Here is an 18,857-nt window from a genome sequence, read left to right as displayed (position 1 = left end):
GGATCTTGGGGATGGTAGCTGCAAGCAGGGAGACAGTTTAGGGCTCAGGGAGCTTCTAGAGCACAGGTTACCCAGGGCATTACTTGGGCTGAAGGAGGTGGTGGTACAGGAAAGGGGAGCTGTGGACACTGTGGTATCGACTCCAGTTGTACTGGAGGAAATCCGGATTAATGCGACTAACTGGAGTGATGCCAGGTGTGTGTGAGGCAAATCAACATCCCACCTGGCTCCTTACAGAACAGGGCAGAAAAATACCTGTCTGAGCCAGCAAATGAGCTGCCTGACCCTGGGATGCAGCCCGTGGCGCCAGCTCCGGCAGCAAGAAATCCCATTTACAATTTTTTTTACTTTAAACTCTGCTTGCTGGCATTGGGTCTTTGGTGGGGGAGTGGAAAGGGCTGTGCCCTGGGAAATGCAACGAGCAGAAGAGAGAGAGAGTTTCTGCCTCCTTATCTAAACCAGCAGGAGAAGACAGCACGTCGGGAGCAGAGGAGGGGTGGCGATGCACAGCTCTCCTTAGCCAGCCGGTGATACCCCCGCCGGCGAGGGGGAGCGCGGGGTGACACTCCGTACATCTGCAGACGGAAGACCGGGCTGCTGCCGCCCAGCCCGCTCCCTGCCCGCCGCTGCCGCACCCCCGGTACCGCCTGGGGCTCTCTGCTCCCTCCCGCCGCGGCCGGGCCCGCCCCGCCGCAGGGCCGCCCGCCGCACCCCCCGGGCCTCGGGCCGCGGCATTCCCGCAGCCCGGCGCTGCCGGCCGCCGTCATGCCCGCCGCCGGCTCCGGTGTTCCGTGCCTGCCGCCGCCGCTTCAAGTTGGCCGGTGAAGCCCTTCCTCGACACCCAGGTAAGGACCCGCGCACGGCTGGGTGCATCCCCGCTCGCAGATGGGTGGGTGGGTGAGTGGCTGTCCGGGGGGGTTCGGGCTCCCGTCCTCAGGCTGTTCCTGTCGGGCGGCGCTGGGTGCCCAGGGAAAGCCAGCCCTCCGGGTTGGCCGGGGGGGGAGGGTGTCAGAAAAATGTTTCGGGGGCTGTCAAGATGAAAGGCTGTGACCTGGAGAAACCAGTACAAAATTGCCTGGTTGGAGATTCTGGAGTGGGCAAAATGTAACAAAATCGGCAAAAGTTTTGGAGGCCGGATGTGTCAGAGCAATTGCAGTGACACCTTGGACCCAGACAGCCATCCGAACTCCCCCTTTAGAAGGCGTCTCGGCCACCGACTGAAGAAGTCTGGGCGTTGTTTTCCTTTTGCTGAGGAGCTTCAGCAGCGGGTGGGAGCGACCCTGCCCCCGGCCACCCCGGGTGTGCATCCCTGGGATGCACCCGAGCAGGGGAGCGGTCTGGGACCTTGACTGGGAGAGCTATTGCTAGTGCCGTGAATTGTGCCAAAGAAGCGACTCCCCTGAACAGCATTATCTCACTGTAGTCCTGCAGACACTCTCCCGGTTTGTGTCTAGGGGAAGAGCCGCACATTCAGGAGTTTTGAAGGAAAGCACTTTCCATCTCTGCCCAGCACAGATTTATAGTTCCTTCTCTGAAGCTTCTGCGGGTTTCACAGAAGCTGAGCTGCCCTCCCCAAACCCATTTTACTCGGTTGCCTGCTTTCCTTCTGCAAAAGAAAAAAAAAATTAATTCGCTTTTCATGAGCTTGGGAGCTGCCACCACTGGAAACCTTTTTCCCAGGAGCAAGGTAGTGTGGGAGCCAAGCCTGCCTGCAATACACAGGGAAAAAAAAAAAAAAGCTTTGGTCTCTGGGGGTAATGGATGGTTACTTCACAGACTGTCAAGAGAATTACCCAAGCCAAAATGAAGTGACCGCATTTCTCTGGCAAAAGTTTCTTGTGTCATGAAAATGGCTGGCAGAGCAAAAGCTTTGGGGAGCTGAATCCACTTCACTTCGGCTCCCTGAACCACCATCAAAGGCAGGTAATAAATACCACTATTAAAGAATGAGTAATTTGCTGCAGCTCCAGCATGGTGAATTTGTGCAGCAGATCTCTGCTTTTTGTGTGGTACTCAATCCCTCCCTGCCATCAGCCCAGCTTGTAAGACATCACCATTACTTGCAGAGAGGTGACCAAGTGCTCAGCAAAAAACTTGCCCATTAAAATCCCTCTCTGCCACCTGAAAGCTCAGTGGAGCAAGCCCCAAAGGGGCCAGTTCTGCCCAGCTCACAGCCCATAGCAGCATAGCCTGTGGGCTTTAGGAAATGGCCTCCCAGCACAGGGATGGGCACTTCAGGCCCTTGTAGTCTGGCTGTCCCTTTCATTGCCACTCTGCAGAGGATGGGATGTGCTCCCAGCTTCTCAGGAGTATCCTCAACCTCAATGAGCAATCTGAATCTCTGCCCTTCTTGGCCCCTGCTCTCCTTGCTGGATGCCCCTGGTGTCACCCCATCATCATTAGACCTTGGGCATTGACACACTATGTCCCTTCCCCAGGTCTCTCTTACCCCTTTGTCACACTCCCTCCCATTTAATATTTGTGCTTGGAATTATTTTCCAGCTCCCTCGCAAGCAAGAGCTCTGAATCAGGCAGATTCTGGCTTTTTTCTGACTATTTTTCAAAATGCTGTATCTGAGCCTGGGATGCCACACACCACTTGCAGGACACAGCTCTGCTGCTGATTTCACAGGAGTAATTTCAGACAAGGTCTTCAAACAGTACTTCTCTATCTGCAGAATCAGAGATGGGTAAATGATTGACTTTTCTGGCTGAAGGGACAAGCCACAGCATTACAAATGGAAAAAAAAAAATTGTTCATTATAGATTTCCTGGCAAGCAAGCACTTTGCTTCTCTGTTAAGTGAAAAAAAGGCAGCAAACCACCCCAAACACTTTGCTCATCATGGAAAGGAAGGCTCCACTGATCCCCAGTGGTTTTTGGGTGCATCACTCAAAGCAGCTTCCTTTGGGAGTGAAACACTTCAGGTACTTTTTGAAAACCCACGTTGGTTGCAGGCTCTTTGTCAACTGTTGGCATGAAAAACTGGCCCGTGGCATGTGTGGCAGCTCAGAGAGGTGATGTCAAGTGTGGCAGACGTGCTGGTACTGCTCCTGAGTGGGGCAGAGGTTTCTTCAGAAATCTTCCAGTTGCCCAAGACCTCCAGGGTGGCAGGGCAGGGCAAGATGGAGGATGCAGAGACTTGTCCCCTTGCAGCAGGGTTGCACTAGGAGGGAAGCACTGTGAGCAGGATGTCCTTGCTCAGCCCATGGGGTACCACTGGTGCTGCCCACCCAGAGCAGAGCCACCTCCTGTGACACACTGTGACTCTGGGTGCATAAAAGCAGCAGCCTGAGCCCAGTCCCAGGAAGGGCTGACCTAAGTCCAGCAGTGACATGGGCAGAGAAGAGAAACAGGTCAGGCAGAGAGGGAAAGCATCCATACAGCAAAAGCAGAAGCAGCTCAGGAGGCCCCTCAGCAAGGTGTGGTTGGAGCTTGACAGAACCATGGAAAAGAAAATAGGACATTGTTTTGTAGCATCTGTTTCCATGCCATATGGAAGACAATTTAGCATCATCATCTGCACTCTCCTAAGTCCCTAGGACTGTGAGACACAAAGGCCATAGGATGGTTGAAGGCAGATGCTGCCTTTCCTCTTGTGATATTCCTGAAGACAGAATAAACATATAGCTCCTGCCAGTGTGAACTGACCCTCCTTAAAAAGGGGGACACATCACCACCTGGGAATGCAACTTCTTTGGCAATAACAAATACCAGAGAGAGGCTAAACATTTGGCACCTATTGATCTGGGTAATATTTTAACACTTTAAAGTTGTCTGACTTTGCAGATGTTGGACAGAGTGGGAAGAGAATGATCCACTTATTTGCAGGACCAGGAAATCAGCTTACTGCTAGTAAATGCAGGCTGTGTTTGGAAACTTAGGATTTGGAAAAGTAAGATAGGAAGGTGTTATCTCCACAGCATAAGTTCATTTTTAGAGAGCAGATCATGGGCAAATGAATTAAACATCTGGATTGTCTCCTGTGAATCCCCAGGAGAATCAGGCCACAGTAAGCAAAGTGGAAATAGCCCTGAGCTGAAGGCAGGCAGACAGTGGATAAAATAAACAGGATGGTGGGGAAAGGAGGATGCCAGCATGTGCCAGCCTTCAGGGTGGTTATGAATCATTTGAGTACGGGTATGTTTTAAACAGAGATAAATGAGCAGTCCTTAACAGCCGCTTTACATTGCCAGCTTCGATTAATAGGAGGAGGATTTAGAGAGAGATGTGAGAATGGAGTTACGTGCTGCAGCTAAGCTGCTCTATCAGCAAGCCACAGCTGTGGAGGGGAGGACATCTCTCTGTCCCCCAACACCTGCTGCCAACCATGTGTTACACCCTCAATCCTCATCTAGGTTTTGACTGGTGTGGGTCTCTCATCTGGAAGAAAGCCAGATCCTGTCTTCCAGATGACTTCCATGCTGTGTGACAGGCTGTGGTAGGGAGAGCATCCTTGAAGCGTGGACCCTGGGCATAGGTCCATTTTCCCTGGGGAAATCTGGGCTGAAAGGCACAGGGCTGGAGGTACACACCTTCTCCAGCAGACAGCTTCTCCACCCACAGCTGCTCCTTGTGGGTGATGCTCACAGAATCAGGTACCCTAGAGTGATCTGTGGGGAGGACAGAGTGCAGGGTCCTAGGGCAACACCAACCATGTGAAGGGAAAATTGTCTGTAGGACTTCATGGCCAGGAGAAGAAAAGCCTTAAAGTGGAGATGATGGGACTGGAGCAAAGGGTATGAGTGAAAAAGGAAGCTAGGAGAAGAGCTTGAAGCCATCTAGGATTCCTACTGTGTTCAGTTCAATACTGGGTATAAATAGCTGGAGAAAAACAGATGTGAAATTGAGGATTGTGACCACTAGCGTAGAAAATGAACTATGAACAAAATTACAATCTGCAAGCACAAGTTTTGGTGCATCTTCCAGCAACAATAAGAATGTTCTGGTAATAAACACATCTTGGGAGAACTCTGAGATCTCCTGTGGGATATGTGGTGTCCCTTCAAGCATCCAAGGCAGGGAGCCTGATCTCTCTAGGGGATGGGTCTGCCTATGTGCTGAAAGCATTTTTGCTTCCCAGGGATCAGTGAGTTTGTCTCACAGTAGCTCTACAGGCATGGATGTTTCCAAGTAGGCTTTCTACACTGAGGGTAGAAGGCCAAGGCCCTTCTCTCCAGACAGCAGCCTTAGGGTGCTCCTTAGGGTGTTCCTTAGCTGAAGAAGGGGAGGTTGAAGAGTGGACCTAGTCTGAGCTCATGTTTCTCCAGACCAGTGATCTGGATGCTGCAGCAGGCAGGGGAATTCACTCTTCCCTGACTGGGCTGGCATTTTGTGGCTGACACGAGCAACCAGAGACTGACAGCCTCCCAAGCTGTCCTTGCTGGCTGATGCTTCAAGAGAGTAGAGATACTGAGCAATAACTCTAGCAGCCTCCCCTCATGAGAACCATCACTCTGACCTGCACTGCCTCCGAGCAACCCTGCTGCATTCCCAAACAGAAATACAAGTAGCCTTCAGTGAAAGCTGTCAGTCTGTTTTGGTTGGTTTCATGTGACCCTTTAAAGCCCCTCACTGGGACTTGTTGAGGTTGGTTGGGTGCAAATACAGCAGGAGCTCCCCAAGGCTGAGAGGCCCAACCATGGTTGTTAGCATCTCCAGAGCTTTCCCATCCCCGGCCCCACCCTGGCCCACTTTCCCAGCATAATGCTGCCAACCAGTTCACTCTGCCTCATCTGGCTGCTCCAGTGCTGGAGGGCAGCCCTCAGGAGTAGACCCCTGTGTTGCCCCCTCTCTCCCCTGACCCCATGCACCCAGGAGACCCACACCAGAACAACTGCTCACAGGCACCTTATTTATTTGTTTGCATCTTCATCTTAAAAAAGGATGCTGAGAGAGTCCAAACCTGCTAATTATATACCTAGCCACCTACACAGCCATGTGTTTTATTACCATCACCCTCCATGCTTCCTCCTCCCTCCCCACCTTGCCAGCTCAGTGAGCCCTTTCCTGCTCCCCCTTGCATGAGGGGCAGAGGGCTGGGTCCATCTCGGGCTGGGTCCATCTCAGGCTGGGTCCTGTGGCCACATCCATGTGGGTGAGCTCTGACTCCGGGCACGTGCTGGGCTCACGCCAGCAAGGCTAAAGCCCACCATGGGGCATTGGGTCGGAGTAGACGTGTCCGGCGATGTGGACGTGAAGCCTCTGGGCCTACGCCGGGGACACAGATGCCGTCCCGGATCCAGCCTCTTGGGCCGGGCTGGGGGACCAGGGGAGCCTCCCGCGGGCCGGGGCGATGCGGCGGTCTGAGAGGCAAGTCCGCGCTGCATGGAGTGCCTGGGACATCTAGTGGCCACCTCTCGGTGCCAGCCCTGACGGGGTGGGTTCCGGCCTGGAGGTGACCGGCCGGAGATGGGGACACGGCCCCCGGGTGCCCGCCAGCCCCACAGCCCCGTGTGCCGCAGCGGTAGGACGCAGCCTGTGCGCCGGCATTCCTGGGCTGAGCCTGGGTGCTGCGGGAGTGTTTTCCCCATGTTTGGAGGAGGTGGACCTCACGCTGATGCTTATGGGCAGAGTGGCCAGCTTGCTGGGCCCCGGGCTGGGGCTGGGGCGGTGGGGAAGCCCGCGGCCCTGCAGAGTCCTCGGCACAGCTCCTCCCGCAGCATCCCAGCTCTTCCCTGCCATCCCCAGGGATGGGCTTGCTGTTTCTTACAGCAACACCTTAGCTCTGAGCACAGCTGGGTCTAAACACTGCTGCAGAGAAACATTTTTGTCAGGGAGAATAAAGACTCGATTTCCACCTAGAAATTGCCCAATTTGACTTGCGAACCTTGAAAAGCAGCCCGTCACATCCCAATTCTCAGAGCAATTTAGTCTCTGTTGGATCCAGGAGCCCATTGCCTAGGCACTGGCTCTCTACTTGTCAGGATATCAGAACAAGCATTTTATTCACCCCTTTCCGGCTCTATCAGACTGGCTACATCAAAGTTGTGAATCAGGTGCTCTATCTAATGAATGCCTCAGCTATTTTCCTTCTAATCCATGTCCACAGGCTCTGTGTCACCTTCTTCTTTCCCTCCTGGTCGTCAGTAACTCTTTCCCCTCCAGCAGCTACACAGTCCCTTTCTTCTCTATCCTGGTGGTCAGGGACCAGATCTCTGCCTGGCTCAGAGGCCACTTGGCTTCTCCTGTTTCTTGCCTAACTTTTCCCTTCCCTCTGCTGCCCCTGTGGTGCTCCTTTGCTTCTCTGGGTACCACCTCTGCCAGCCCCATTGGGGCTGTCCTACCCTGGCACCCTCCCCTCCTACCCTTATGCCAAAATCTGCCTCCCCTACGTCACCTTCCTGCCCCTCATGCTCCAACCACTGCCACATTTCCATGGGCTGGCAAAGGCTTTGTTACACCTCAGGGATAAACATCCCCTCATTTGGCAGGCTGGTGCTGTGCCCAGGGCAGGAGAAGTGGGGTGGGATAAGGACCTGCAGGAGAGCTTGTGTGTTGGCCAGAACATAACTGCTTTCCACAGCCATGTCTGAAGGGCTGATGAAAGCGTTTCCTTTTCTTCTTGAGCTGTGCTTCACTCAGTGGGGTTCCAGGCTAGGACATGATAGATATCCATGCTGCTGGACAGGCTTCAAGGGATGAGAGATTATTTGATCTGCTCCTTCCAGACACATCTTCCATAAGCCCTCACAACCTTCCTTCACCCCCATATTCCCCTTCCAAAATGCCAAATTTCATCCTTGCAATGCTTCTGCTTTTGCTTCTTCTCAGTGGCCTTTGTGATATGGTTTGCTTCTGGACAGAATCACAAGCTTGGATACCCAGAGGTGGGAGTGGAGCCTCAGCCAGAAGCCCCAGAGCACCTTCTGAAAGCTTCAAAGAGGGCCTGGGCTCTGCAAAGTGTGCTAGCCACGTCTCCTCTGCTTTCCTGCTCCATCAGGATTGGGCAAACCTCTGTCACAGGGCAATAACAGCTGTACCTGGCTGCAATGCTGCTTCCCATCAGTTGGGTAAGAAACAGGTATTTGCAGTGTTCCCTGCCCTCAGACCAGCCAGCACACAGCAGCTCAGTGGGGTACTGCTCTCCAAGGACACTGATCTCCTTGGCTGCTAGCCTGAAGGGGAAAGCCAGGATGGTCTAACTTGGGAGGCTGGGGATGTGCAACACAGCCGCAACCTGCTAATGAGCCCGGGAAGCAAGGCAGAGTGTTTGCTTGACAGGGCAATTAAATGATGATTGATTCCTGGAACAGCTTCTTAATTAATCATTAACTGGGCTTATCGTATCCAGCGTCTGTGCAAGGGTTCCTCTGAGAACTACGCTGCTGGTGGGGGGGCTGCCAGCAACTTGAGCACCTTTCATGTGGGTGGGGAAAGCACTTGAGATAGTTCTGAGGGGACCTGGTTTGCCCCAGGGAATGTGGTATGGAGGTGAGATCCATGAAGCACAAAGCTTAATTTGCTACCTCTTAATTTTCTTGCTTTATTTTGGCTCCTTTTGCCCAAGGCTACTTGCCTGGAGAAGGTGAGAGCACATGATACAGTTGTGCATTTCCCACTCTGCTGGGGATCACTGTAACTGGCCTGGGGCTCATGGGGGGCCCTGCCATGCTGGGTTGTGATGAGATCAGCCATGCAGCAGGGGAGGCCCATTGCAGAGCCAGCAGCCATTAGTCTTGGCATTAGGGCAGCAGCCCTAAAAAATGACTCAATTAGGGCGCTCGCTAGGTGTGCCTTCTCCTAGGCGTGCCTTCCCCCGAGGCTGGCACTGTATGTGTACACTTGTATGTGTGCATTCTCCCTCTGCACTGAACAGCATCTCACCACCCTTATCTGCTGCCTATGCTGCCCAGACCAGCCCCCTGGGGCTGATGGATATGCATGCTATCCTGACACCCTAGTAATGAGGAGGGAGAATTACCACTCTTTACCAATTTTGTCTTTTACAGCTTCCTTGCTTTCATCTGCTGTTTTCATTCCACTTCCCCCAAGCCTGGTTATTACCAAGTTTATTTAATTACCAGGCTTACTTTATTACCAGGCTTACTTTATTAAGTCCCTCTGTGGTTGAATTCACTGTAGGATCCAAATGGGTTTTGAAGGCAATGGCAGGGCTGATCTGGCTCTCTCCTTTCCCACATGCATGTACTCAGAGCTGGTCCTCACCCTCCTTGCCATTCCTCCCTCATACGATCTCTAGCAGTTTGATGGCCCTTGTCTCCACTGGCAAACCCAGACTGTTCAGTGCACACAAGCACGCCTGCTTGAGGACACACTCACAGTCTGTGCAATGTGATGCTCTTGGTGACTAAGGAGTGGGAAGCATCTCCAAATTCCCAGCGCTGGGACTCTCCACATCAGCTCTCAGAGAGGGAGGTTTCAGCCTGGCAGTGTTCCAGCAGGGCTGAGCACACTGCCATAGGCACTATGTGGCGCTGGCTCTCAGCTTCCCCTCATCCCCTCCCAGTGCTGACAAATGCCAGGACTGGGCAGTTTGATGAGCAGAGAGGTTTGGGCTTTCCCTGCTCCCTCAGGCCAAAGCCTTCAATCCTGCCCAGCCCACATCTGCAGACATTTCCTCACGGTTCAGCAGTATTATCCTGCTGTTTCTTTTGCTACCCACACTGTTACTCTTCCAAGTAACCCTCACTGCCTCTTTCATCCAGTCCAGTCCAGCCCAGGCCAGGCAGCCACATTGCACCAGCTGGCCCCTTTAGCATCCTTTGGGATGCCCAAAATCAGCACAGTCTGTGTCCAGCAGCAGTCCAGCTGCATAAATTCTCTTGTCCCACCCTGGCCCATGATACCTGCCATGTCCCAAGCTGCCTTTTAGGTTTCCAATTCCCCTCTGCTCTTTTCCTTCATTCCCTCGCTGTGCTCTGAGTGTTTCCCAGCACTCACTCACTGCTGTGAACTTTTCTGCACAGTAATTCTCCTCCTCTATCCCACTTCAGAAGACCTGAAGTGAGCAGAACAGCAACCTGTGTGCAGGCAGCAGCCTGCCTGCAGCCCATCTGCCAGCGTTTCTCAGCACATTTGGAGCTGGCTCCCTCTGGTAGCAAGCAGCAAGATCCCATCCCTCCCAACCATAAGCTGCTGTCAGAAACATTTCTTGAGGTGAGGTGCAGGTACCCAAATGAAACTGTCAACCTTCTCGTGCTCGAGCTGGGCTTCTGACCCTGCTTGGGCTGCCGGTCTGAAATGACATTCAGGGACTGGTCTCTCCTTACTGTTTCATTAAAAAGTAGGATATTTTACTGGAATCTGATTTGCATAATTTAGGTAAGCAAAGACGTGGTTCATACTTGCCTTGCTTGCAGACCAGGATGAAACTTTGTGCTTCCCTGGGACTGTGTGGGAAATAAAACTGTCTGTGCTACAAATATGCATCTCTCTTAAATATTTTGAAAATACTTAATGGACATCTGCTGCACAAGCCATTACAGGCTTTATTAGCAAGGTGGGAGCCTGCAGAAAGCAGACGATGGTTTTAGGGAGGGAGAACCAGAGGGCATTCACCAAAACGTGCATAGTTTTAGTAGCATAGGAACAGTTTTGAATGGCTTCCTTTTCCTGAGCAGCTTTCCAAAATATGACAACTGCTGCCAAAACAAAGTCCATCAACACAGACACTTAAAACCAGCTATGGCACTCAAACCTGCATAATGTGGCAGAGTTTGATCATGGGGATGGGACCACTTAGGCTTTTCACTCTCTGGACTCTTCAGTTCCTACTTCTTTATTTAGATTTTCCTCTTGAGGATAAATTTAAGGGCAAAGTGATGTGCTTTCTATCAGAAAGCCTAGCACACCTCAGGGAACCCTATAGCAGGTGGAAGCCTGTCTCTCCTACACAGGATCCTGCAGGAGATGGAGTGATGGAGGGCTCTAAGGAGGACAGGAACATTTGAGGTCATGAGGCAATAAGGTGGCATGGTCTAGGAGCTGGCAATGTGCTAGAATGCAGATGTAAAACAAGGGCTTGAGTACTGAAGAGCACAAAATAATTGTTTTTCTCTCCTGGGGAATGATGATATTTCACTACACATTTTCTTTGTGCCAAGATGGGTTGAGAAGCCAAAATAGCAAATGTTCCTCTGAAGAGAAGGGATTGAAATATTTCATCTCAGAACATTTCATTAAAAAAAAAAGCAAAAAAAGCAAAAAATGCAAAAAAAAAAAAAAAAAAAAAAAAAAACAAAACAAAACAAAACAAAAAACCAAAACAAAAAACACTCTGAAATGGAGGAAGTGGAAGGAGGGTGAATTTTCCTGAGAATCCCGTTTGGGCTTGGCATTTTCTGAAGCTGGTGGCCCAGAGCCAGGGCTACATGGTTGCCAGCTGTAGCCTGCAGTGGAGCTGGTTTAAACAGAGGTCTGATGTGGCAGATATTTCACTTCACTTGCCCCGTGGTGTCTCCCCTTCAACCTCTGCATTCCTCTATTCCTCTGAGTGTCTGGCTGAGCACCTGACACCCCATACCCCAATCTAAATGCCATCTCCATGTCCCCACAGCAGTGTCCTAGCTTTCCTTGTTGCCTTGCTAATCTCATCCCAGCCCCAGCTCAGCCTTGGAAAAGCTCTAGAAAACCTCCCTGGTACCTGACAGCCAGTTAGGTGCATGTGTAGTACTCAGAGGGCTGTAATTTACTGTGCAAGCCTTCCACTTTGGGAAGTCCAGGAGGCCCCTCAAGTGTCTGTCAGCATCTTATCTATTCTGTGCTGTCTGTTAGGCTTTGTCACAGCACACATTATGAATGAGCAGAAAAGATGCAGTAGGTCCTTTCCTGTTTGGCTGCACGTGGCCATCTCAAGATGCATTATAGATAGAGTAAATCCTTTTCTTAATCCAGCCTGAATCAGATCATCTTCTTGCAGAGCTGCTTCCTTATCTTATGGTCAGCTGGGGAGAGATGAAGAGATGCTCAGTTTGCCGAGACAGTATTCAAGCTGTGGAGAGTAGGGGAGGGCTCTTGTTTTCTCCAGCATTTCCAAATCCTTCCTGTTCCCACTAGTCTCATCTTGACATTGGCTTTGCATAGGCAAGAGGCTTTTCTCTCCCTTGCCTTGCTGAAATAACAGCTTCCTCCCTCCTTCTCTCTGCTCCTGCAGGAACACTTTCCCCCACCACCAGCAGCATGGAGAGTGTGCGTGAACTCCAAAACCCACTTCTGGCCAAGACCAATGGGCACCTTCACAGCAGCTATTCTTACCACCAGCATCACAGCCAGGACTACCCCAGCCACCACTGCCAAGGGAAACTGTATTCCTACATCTTCCAAAACACTGGCGGTGCCAGGACTCACCAGCTGCTGGATGCCAGTTCCCTGCAGCTGGCTGTTGAAGCTTTGTATGGCCCCAATTTCATCCTTGTGAAGGATGAGACTGCTCTCAAGGCCAAGGACAGCAAGATGGAAAGCTGTGAGACCACTTTTACAGAAAGCAAAGAGGCTCCATCTGCAGGTGTGGGAGGGCACGAGGCACAAGAGTCCTGCCTGGTAGAGAGCGATATCCGCATCCAAACTGTCTCCTATGAGGTGGAGGAAGAGGAGCTCCAGGAATATGAGGTGAGTTTGGCCAGGTGGGATTGCACCAAACTCCATTTCTGGTAACTCCAGCCATCAGCCCAAGTTCTTGGTAATTTATTCTATCTTCTTTCCCCAGAGCTTCCCCTCCCAGTCCATACCATCTCCTTCCTCACCACCCTCTCCCTGCACACCCAATATTTGTCCTCCCTTCTTAATATTTCTGCTCCCTTTTCCTCACTGCAGACCTCAGAAGGAGGTCAGCTTCCCTAAGGACAACCTGGTGGGAGTAAAGGGAAGGTGGGGCCATCTCTGTGGGACCTTTGGCATATGGGAACCCTTTGACAAGAGTGGACTGCTGCCACTGTGGCACCCCAGCTAGGGGGAAATGGCAATCTTTGTGTAACAGCAAAATTCACATGCCTGAAGGTAGCAGACAAGATACAGGCACGAGGAATCTTCTATAGGAAGAATGTGAGCTGGCAAAGCAGCTTCATCCTGTGCTCTGTGCCCCACCATGGCACAGCAGTAGAGTGGAGGCCAGGAACATCACCTTGACAAGTGGGAGCTGGTCCCCAGAGCCTCCAGAAGCTGATGTCTGATGAGCCAGCACAGCTCTGCTGCTTCTGGTGTCAGAGGTGGGGCTTTTTTTGAGAGCATCCCCACCTCTGCATTTCTCCCAGAGACACATTACTTCCAGGCTGGTTTGCAGCTGGCCGAGCAGCACCCAAAGGTGTAAGGGCTGCCCACAGCTCTTCTGAGCAATGCACTTGTTAAGGGGACAGGACACATCACCCCTGTGATGGAGACAAACACATTCCCTCACTTGTTATATTAGTTAGCAGGATATTGATCTCCTAGTCACTAATGGGGATAAGGCATTCAGTTTAAGTTTGTTTAAGATGACAAACAGCAGTTTCTGCTGAAGCTCAAGATATTTCAGTTAAAGACTTTCTATCTCCCAGGGAAATCCCAGACCCTCAGTAAGTGAGCTCAGCGTTTTCTATGGCAGGGAGCCAAGAATCCACTCAGCTCCTGAATTTGCTGAGCTCCAGGTTTCTTTGGTTTTTTCTCATCAAACTGGGCTAAGCAGGCAAAAATGTTTTTGAAACTCCCTCCTTGAATTTGTAGGTCAGAAAAGTGTGAGAATATGTGATGAAGCCAGGGGAGAGCAGGAGCTGGGAGAGGGGCTGGGATGTATCCTGCAGGGTGGCATGGGGAGGAGGAGGTGTTGAATCCTTCTGGTTTTGCAGAGCGACTCTTCAAGCGACAGCGAAAGTGAGGATCATTTCCTGATGCTTCCCCCCCCGGGACCACCTGGGTTTGGCCCTTTTCTCCATGCTGTGCTGCTTCTGGCCCCTGGGGATTGCTGCCTTCTACTTCTCCCAAGGGGTAAGAGATCCCTTTGCTTGCCTGAGTGCACTGAGCACTGTAGGGAGTAGTACAAGCCACAGCAGCCCTCAGAGGGGACTCATTTCTGTGCCATGCTCAGGTCCCTGAGGGCTGAGGCAAAGGGTGCTCCTTGATGACTCCACAACCCCTGTGGGACTGCAAGACCTGCAGCTCTTGAGTGAGTTACTGGGGGTCAGGCTTTTCCTTTGGGTCTTTTGAGTTTTATTTAGGGAACTGGGGCTCCCCATGGCCCTTTGCCCAAGTTCTCACCCTCCACCCAGCCTCAGATAAATGGCATTTTCCCACCTGCCTTTCTGTTCTCCAGTAGTGTGAAGGTCCTACATCATGACCCAGTCTGAGGTGTCTCATGCCCCAGTCAGACTGCTTTGGAGACAGACTCCATAGGGAGCCTGGCCTCCTCATCACACTACAGCTCCCCCATTGCACTTGTTTCTGAGAGTCGTTGGCCGAGTTGTGTGAGCCAACATCAGGCTGGCAGAGGATGGAGAGGGTGGTCACCCTTGAACTGCACTAGCTCAGAGGAGCTTCTGCCCTCTTGAGAGCTTAGCCCGGAGCCTGGGCTCACTTACATCACTGTTGACCCATAATTATTCATGCAGAGCCAGGGGCTTTACTCTGTGTTTGCATAGATGCTGCCATACCAAGAATAGATAGGGGAGAGGCATTAAGAAGCTAAATCAAAATTATGTCTGTGCACAGTGAGTGCTCTGATCTCCGCATGGCAAGTCAAAGACAAATATCAGGTAATACTTGGAGTAGCTCTGAATGTGCCCTGGGCACTCAGGGAAGCTGAAATTCGCCAGCCCACAGAGCCAACATCAATATTTTCTTCCATCACGGGCTCTATCAGACCTTCTATGGCAAATAGGCTTCAGCTGAAAACCCCAAGGAGGCAAAATCAAGTGGCAGAACAGCCAGACCAAGGGGCTGTGCTGTCTGGAGTCAGCTCCCTGAGACTAGGCAGTCCTCATGTGTAGGGTAGATCTGTATCTAGTTGATACCACACAGCCATCACCCCTGCGCACCCAAGCCTGGGCTTATGAGGGTCCAGCCTGCTGCTCACAGCTCTAGCTGAGCACCCAGAGGGGTAAGGCTTTCAAACAAACAGCCAAAGCCCACACTACCCTTGAAAGCAAAACTCACATGGAAATGGGTGTAGGTGGCACGGCAGCACTGACTCCTCCCTGGACTGATGGATGTCTTGCTGTCTGTCCCCAGACTACATGGGATGCAGTGGCCATGGGAAGAGGGGGCTAAAAGTCCAGGTCAATACAGCTGTAAGCAATGTGTGTTTTTTCTCCTTCCAGACCAGCAAGGCTGTCTCCAAAGGAGATTTCCACCTGGCCAGTTCAGCTTCCCGCCGAGCTCTCTTTCTTGCTGCGCTCTCCATCACCATCGGCACAGGAGTGTACATCGGGGTGTTGGTAGCACTCATCGCTTACCTTTCCAAAGGTGGTCACGTATAGATGCCACCCCCAAGCCAGCACCATCCCTGGCTGCCAGCCCTTCTACTATCCAGATCTCCTGTAGAGCAGAGGGTACTAGTGCCTGCAAGGCTGCTGGCACTGTGGGACCTCAGTGTGGATGCTCTGGGCAGGCTCTTTCCCCTTTCAGACAATCAGTAGACTCCCTTTATCCCTGAGGCTGTGGGGTGCCACCATCCAGCAGCAGGGAGTTGTGAACCAGCCTGACTGCCAGGACCAGGAGGAACACATTTGTTTGGTAGAAGACATGCAGGAGAGATACTGCGTGCTGCTGCTGGCTGTTGCCACCACCCCTGCTTTGGGGCCATGGCTTCCCCTGCCACCCCACAGCCAGGAAATCCAACACTGGTGTCCTAGCTTGGCCCATGAAGGGGACACACAGGGAGGAGAAGGGGTATGGTGCTGGAGAATGACCAGTCTTTCTTCTGGAAATCTGAGGTCCTGGTGGGATCTCCAGATTCCCATGATGGAGACAACATTCTAATTTCAGTGCCATGGGGTGTCACTTGTCCCCTCAGCTGCAGCAAAGGAGGAGGATGCAGCATGGACCTAACCAAAGGGCATGCTCTCTGCATCCCTCTGCTGACAGACCCCTGGTCCAGGGGACACCCCAGGTGCTGCCTGTCCCAGGCAAGGAACAAGGAGGAGGCAGGCTAGTGGTTACACACCATCACTCCCATCTTTGGAGCAAGATGGCAGAGATGTCAAGGTTTTCTCTGCATTATTAATGACTGTTATGATAATTGCAATTTGGAGGCCCCATACAGTTGGGATCCCAATGCACTGGGCTCTGAAAAAGCTTGCAATGGCAATTTCTACTCAAGAAGTGACCCGGGAGGGGGTGGGGTTGGGGGCTGAAGGATTTCACTCTTGGCACTAGGTCAGGGCCTCTCACACAAAGATGGAAAGAAAAGGCTGACATGAAATGCAGAGCCCCAGATGGGAGTTTGTGAGGGGACCTGATCCAGAGCAGACTTGGGAGAGTCTGAGACACAGGGGTGAGCCCAACACACACAATTCCCCATGCATCTGAGAGGGGTTTCTCCATCCATCAAAGACTCTGCTGACAAGGAAATCCCATGCATCCCATTTTACCTCTTACTTTTGCAAATTTGTATGATGTTGGTGACACATCAAGTGTTTCAGAGGTGGGTGTGAAGTCAATGACTGCCCTGAAAGGTGGTGTGGAAAGGCCCTGCCTCATACCCCTCCCAAACTCCCAAATCCCACTTTGGTCCTCCCTCACCCTAGTGATGGCTCCCCTGCTGCTTCCTTCCCCCATGTGCAGGGGGCTGCAGGCAGACTCTGGGCACTCATTGCTGCCTTCCCAGGGTTTCTGGGTAGGCTGAAGCCGACTCTGCAAGAAGCACAGCATGCTCCTCCAGCTGGATGCCATTCAAATGTACATTTTATCCTAAAGAAGCATGTTAATGTCTGCAATTGCTGTTGTACTTGAGCCATAAAAGAGAGAAGCACATCAGAGACCTGTTCAGAACCTGGTCTGAAAGTTCCCATTACATTTTATAACATGGAAGAGCTAATTTAAGGAAAAAAAAAAAAAAAAAAAAAAAAAAGAATAGCAGGAACCCCCCCCATTTTATAAAAACATGAAGCTGGCTAGCAAAGAGGTGAGCTTGGCAAGAGTGTTAAGCTCACTTAGACCTGGAGGTGTTTCTGCAGTTCGCAGAGGAAGTTACAATCCAGCTGGTGTCTGGGCAACTCAAGGGAGATGTACTTGTACTGCCATGCAGATCACAGAGAGCAGCCAGTGCTGGGAGCAGGGTGGTGGTGTAGGCTTTTTGCTGTGTGTGAATGGACAAGAACTAGAGAGATAGAGGGAGAGAGACTGGAGCATCGTGTAATTTCATGCTGCTCTGAGTAATAGAAGCACACAACAAAATGTGCTCAAAAGAGTGCAGAATAATACGAACATCAGGAGTGAATAAGCAGGTCCTATTTCTGATGGTGGACAGAGAGAGATGGAATTTGCAGGGAAGGACTGGAGTGAGAGGTGGCTTGGAGAGAAAACACGATGGGAGTCTCACCCAGTAGCTGAGGCATGGTTTTCACTCCCCTCTCCTGCACATGCTCAGCCTTACTGGGAATCTGTCCCTCAAAATAACGGAGCAGGAAAAAAGCACAATTTCAGAAGAGGGTACATACGTGGTTGGCCAGGGACAAGCAGACCCACAGCCCTCCAGCTCAGTGCTGTCCCACCTAAAGCCCTCCCCACCTCTACCCCTTGAACAGCCCCAAATGTGGTGCTGCCAGCTGCTGGGGGGCAAGGTTGAGAAGCTGCCTGACGATTCTTGTCCAGACAAAACTGCCGGGGCTGCCGTACCAGAATTGCCAATGAGAAACAGCATTTGCTGTGAATTTGTAGTTCTGCCAGCTGGTTTCCTCCAGGGACTGCCCTGAGCGGGGGGGGGGGCACTCCGTGTTGGCACCCCCTCCTCCTGCACCTCATCCCGTCTCTTTGTCTTTTTTTAATTGGAGGCGCATGGGGAAGGACCGGGCTAAAAGGTCCAACAGAATTAAAGTGTTTTCGGCTAATAGCCTGAATCTCTGATGATCTTGTCAAAGGCGAGGGGGGAAGGGTGTGTGTGAGGAGGGGAAGGGGGGAAGGGGCTGTGCTACATAGTCCCTAAGGGGGGCATTATGCAAATGAAGAAATTAGTTGGAAACAGCCTGAAGGAAAACATGTGGAAATTGAAATCTGAGGACCAGCATGGAGACTGCTGCTGAATAACTTATTATAGACTCTCAGCGTCTGCTACAGCCGCCAGAGCAGAAGGGAAGGAAATAAAAAGGCAACCAACCACAGCAGCCAGGGAAGGCGCAAGCTCCAGAAACTTGATTTAGCTTTAAAAAAAATACATCAAACTAAACCTGCTGGTGGATGTGGAAGAGGTGACTTTTCATATCCTCACTTCTGTCCTCCCAGAGGAGGGATCCTTCTCCCACCCAAAACCCCCAACCCCATGGTAGAGCTAGATAATGCTTCTGATCCCACAGGGTATACTCAGAAATTTGGGGTGAAGGAGGACCAGTAGTGATGTACACCACAACCTGCTGTCTTTCCTGCACCCCAGAGCTTTCTAAAAAATAATCACTTGAAGTTCAGAAGGCTCCCAGTGTCATATCAGAACAAGTGCCTCTTCTCCATTAATGAGTAATAAATTATCCATAATTAGGACATCTATTTGCAGGCAAGCTCCCCACAAGCTGGCTGCAGGTGCCTGTTCTGTTAATGAAGGTGCTGTCTGGCACCCCCTCCACAGGCACAGCACTGCAACTCCCTGGCTCCAGAGGCCCTGTCCCATCCCCCTCCTGCCCATGGCTCTCCAAATGCCCCTGCCTCAGCTCTGTTGACCCACCAGCGACCCCAGCCCTCATCCTAAGCTGTTACCACCAAGAGACAGACACAGAAAG

The 18,857-nt window shown here is 51.7% G+C and overlaps 1 protein-coding gene across 1 annotated transcript; it reads left to right on the top strand.

Annotated features, from left to right (window-relative positions):
• The first annotated feature begins 706 nt into the window (after positions 1-706).
• On the top strand, positions 707-17,012 carry SYNDIG1L (synapse differentiation inducing 1 like). The gene is given in 5 exon segments (XM_030452097.1): positions 707-845; positions 12,116-12,570; positions 13,782-13,829; positions 13,831-13,920; positions 15,249-17,012. Coding segments are annotated over 4 exon segments (726 nt in total). The 5' UTR covers positions 707-845; positions 12,116-12,141; the 3' UTR covers positions 15,408-17,012.
• The last annotated feature ends 1,845 nt before the right edge of the window (positions 17,013-18,857 follow it).

This window comes from Calypte anna, chromosome 5A (genome assembly GCF_003957555.1).
Source record: "Calypte anna isolate BGI_N300 chromosome 5A, bCalAnn1_v1.p, whole genome shotgun sequence".
NCBI classification, from domain to species: domain Eukaryota; kingdom Metazoa; phylum Chordata; class Aves; order Apodiformes; family Trochilidae; genus Calypte; species Calypte anna.
The sequence above is the reverse complement of the archived record's forward strand: the minus strand, read 5'-3'. Positions and strand labels throughout refer to the sequence as shown.